This window comes from Temnothorax curvispinosus, unplaced genomic scaffold (assembly GCF_003070985.1).
Source record: "Temnothorax curvispinosus isolate PA1 unplaced genomic scaffold, ASM307098v1 QBEX01018464.1, whole genome shotgun sequence".
Lineage (NCBI taxonomy): Eukaryota > Metazoa > Arthropoda > Insecta > Hymenoptera > Formicidae > Temnothorax > Temnothorax curvispinosus.
In genome coordinates, this window is record NW_020228244.1 from 26 (window position 1) to 3,030 (window position 3,005).

Genomic DNA, 3,005 nt, shown 5'->3' on the forward strand with positions numbered 1-3,005 from the left:
ATTATTTATTTAACGAAGAGTTGATTTCTTAAATTTAAACATTTATAACTGTTATAGAAATATATTAAATAAAATAATTCAAGTTTATAAATAATTAAAAAATATTATAAAATAATCTTTAGTTTTTCCATACAATTGTTTATCAAACTAAATTTTAAAAAAAAAATATACAAGATAAAATTGCAAAGAGAGACATTTTATAACTGACATATGTTCATCATAGAAAACCTCATTTCCAAAAAAATTAATTTTGAAAATCGAAAAAAAAAAATATATATTATTTTAAAAAGTAGTGATATTATTTTAATAACATATCACTACTTTTTAAAAAAATATATACAAAATATCTCTAAAATAATGGAAGAGTTTATTTGAAGAAGGTTTATTTAAAGAGAAGAAAGTTTATTTGAAGAAGGGATTTTCAGATCGCGAGGATGGCTCCGTTTAGAACAAAATTATCTTAAAATGTCTTCCTTTGTTCTCTTCTATAATTTTATGTTACATTTTTTTTTTTAAAGACCTGGATTAGCAGGCAATTGCATGGAAAAACTAAAATAAGACTGGTAATAACAATTATTAAAATAAGATTATGTTTAGTTGCGTATATAAACGATCATTGAATAAAGCACTAATTTCATTTGTATAAGCGCAAGAACAAACAGATAGAAAAAAAATTAATTGAGCGTCGAGCTAATGTTAAATGAAAAACTACTAATAATTATAACTGAATAATCCTTTGTCGGTCTTATAAACGTATACGTCATCATTTAATTGTAAATGTCCATTAATGAACGAGGCGCAATAAACTCCTAAATGTGCTGTTTCTTCTTCTCTGTCTCTTGTGTACAACTCGTGGGCAAAGACGGTCAAAAAACGTAGAGCAAAAGGTTTTATTAAATACCTGAAATTAAAGAAATAAAAACTACATATTTAAAAAATTGTTTTAATTGAGCATAGAGTAGCAGCAGTACTAATGCAAATAAACTAATATTATATAAATTTATTAATTTATATCTAAAAATATATTTTAATATGATCAGAAGATTTTTAGATCAATGGAATTGTTATGGTCGATCAGATTTATAACCGTACAATCCAAAACTTAGTAAAATTATTTTAGATCTGTAAGAGATTTGATTATAAAAAGAAATTAGGAATATAATTAATATATATATGGGTGTAATTATTACCTCGGGACCGGTTTTATTACCCTGATGATTATATTTTTTATCTTGATCCATTCCCAGTCTTCCTCGCTATAAGGGATTGAAGATCCCGAAACAACAATATTTGGACGAATCAAATGATGTTCATCACCATGTATTATTTCCTTTTGTAGTTTATCTAACGTAGATGTTGTCATGAGTACGCAACGCGTTACATTCGCGAACGCTTCCTATAATGAGGAAAAATTACTTGGTTAAAATTTTTTATATTTATATGGCATTATTTTGAATAACAAATCTAATTAACATTTTTAGTACATATATAGTACTAAACTATATAAAAAACATTTTATTAATGGTGATTATTTATATTACTATTTATATCACTAATTTATTTTTGTAAGTTATATGTATTTGTATTTTGTTTGATTATCATAATTGCAGATATGCATACTATCTATTGCTTGATACGATTAAATATGATTCAAATAAATTGCTAAGAACAAAAATTTGATGAATAACGTTTTTAATATATTTTTATAAGTTCGACTTTTTAATTGCAAATTAGTTAATTAGTTTATTTTCGAAAAATGCCCGTTTTTCTAGAAGATGTTTACTTTTTGGTAGTAGTGTCTCATATGGCAATCTTATGTCGGACTTGGAAGTTATAAAATTAAAATAGTAAAATCCTAATTAATAAATAATATTTGTTATAATAAAATAAACATAATTAGAAACATATATTAATTACTGTCTTTTCTTCCGCCTTAGTTGAATATATCATGTTGTATTCCATCCAATTTTCTTTTATAAAATTTGGTTCTTCAAGTAAAGGATTACAGTCTCTTTGAACTAAACGTAGATCAGAGGTTTCTAAATACCTAACATACATTAATTTGTTGATATTTAATGTTCTTTACGGATAATATAAATGTTGAGCATTAAAATATATTAAAAATTGTTACATACTCGTTTATCCACTTAGCAGCTTTAGGGCCGCAATCTCTAAGTTTTATTGGTTTGCCGCCATACCATGATGAATAATAGAAGACTTTGAAAGAAATTCTGGCCAGTTTATTTATATCGATAATTAAACTTTGTATTCCTATACCGTTGAATTGCATCAACGTTTCGCTCATATTTATGTTTATCAAAAGCAATTTCCAATAATTCGCGAAGTTCGCAATTGTTTTAGTCTTCTGATTGTATACTAGGAACATCCTAACAATGCATAATGAAAGTTTGATGTTACTTTTACTTTTATAAATTGTGTAATATAAACTCTTTTTATTACACTTTATAAAAGCACTTGCGTCCGCTATTGTGAATAAATATTGTATTAACATTTTAAATTACAATATTTTTTCTTTTTCTTACAAATTGTCATACACGAAGTATCTGTTATCACTTTCAAGTATTGTACAAAAGCTACCGATGTTTGTTAACAAATACAATTATTAGTCTATTTCAGTCAGTTTTTATAAGAAAAACAAATGTCTTCCTTGGATTTAACAATGAGTCAGTAAAGCGTCAAAGTCTTTCAAAAATTAAATTAGACTTTAATTATATTTACAAAAACATAACATTGAAATAACATATAACATTGAATTTTAATAATGAATAATACTTCGAATCAATTATCAAATATATAAATATTATATTGAGTAATGTATTATACATCTTGAACAATATCCTCGTTATTTTACACTAACCCGTCCCAAATTTGTAGATCCGGCATTCGTTGATTCCAGTTGACCATTCCATATTGATTACATCTGGTAGATGATATGGATACTTTTCCCCCCGATTTTAATGGATACATATACAACTGTGTAACAT

The 3,005-nt window shown here is 25.3% G+C and overlaps 1 protein-coding gene across 1 annotated transcript; it reads right to left on the reverse strand.

Annotated features, from left to right (window-relative positions):
- Positions 1-326: 326 nt before the first annotated feature.
- LOC112468429 (mitochondrial amidoxime reducing component 2-like) lies at positions 327-2,948 on the reverse strand. Its single transcript, XM_025037593.1, has 5 exons — positions 2,879-2,948; positions 2,136-2,387; positions 1,918-2,047; positions 1,191-1,396; positions 327-901 (listed from the first exon to the last, which is right to left on the reverse strand). The coding sequence occupies exons 1-5, from the start codon at positions 2,923-2,925 to the stop codon at positions 712-714; spliced, it is 825 nt and encodes a 274-aa protein (XP_024893361.1). The 5' UTR covers positions 2,926-2,948; the 3' UTR covers positions 327-711.
- Between the last annotated feature and the right edge of the window lie 57 nt (positions 2,949-3,005).

Bases quoted from the DNA above. Each gene is read 5' to 3' on its own strand.
- LOC112468429 (XM_025037593.1), bottom strand. From the start codon at position 2,925: ATGGTCAACTGGAATCAACGAATGCCGGATCTACAAATTTGGGACGG. The intron at 2,388-2,878 runs GTTAGTGTAAAA...ATGCATTGTTAG, and splicing joins GATCTACAAATTTGGGACGG to GATGTTCCTAGTATACAATC. The intron at 902-1,190 runs GTAATAATTACA...CTTTAATTTCAG, and splicing joins GTAATAAAACCGGTCCCGAG to GTATTTAATAAAACCTTTTG.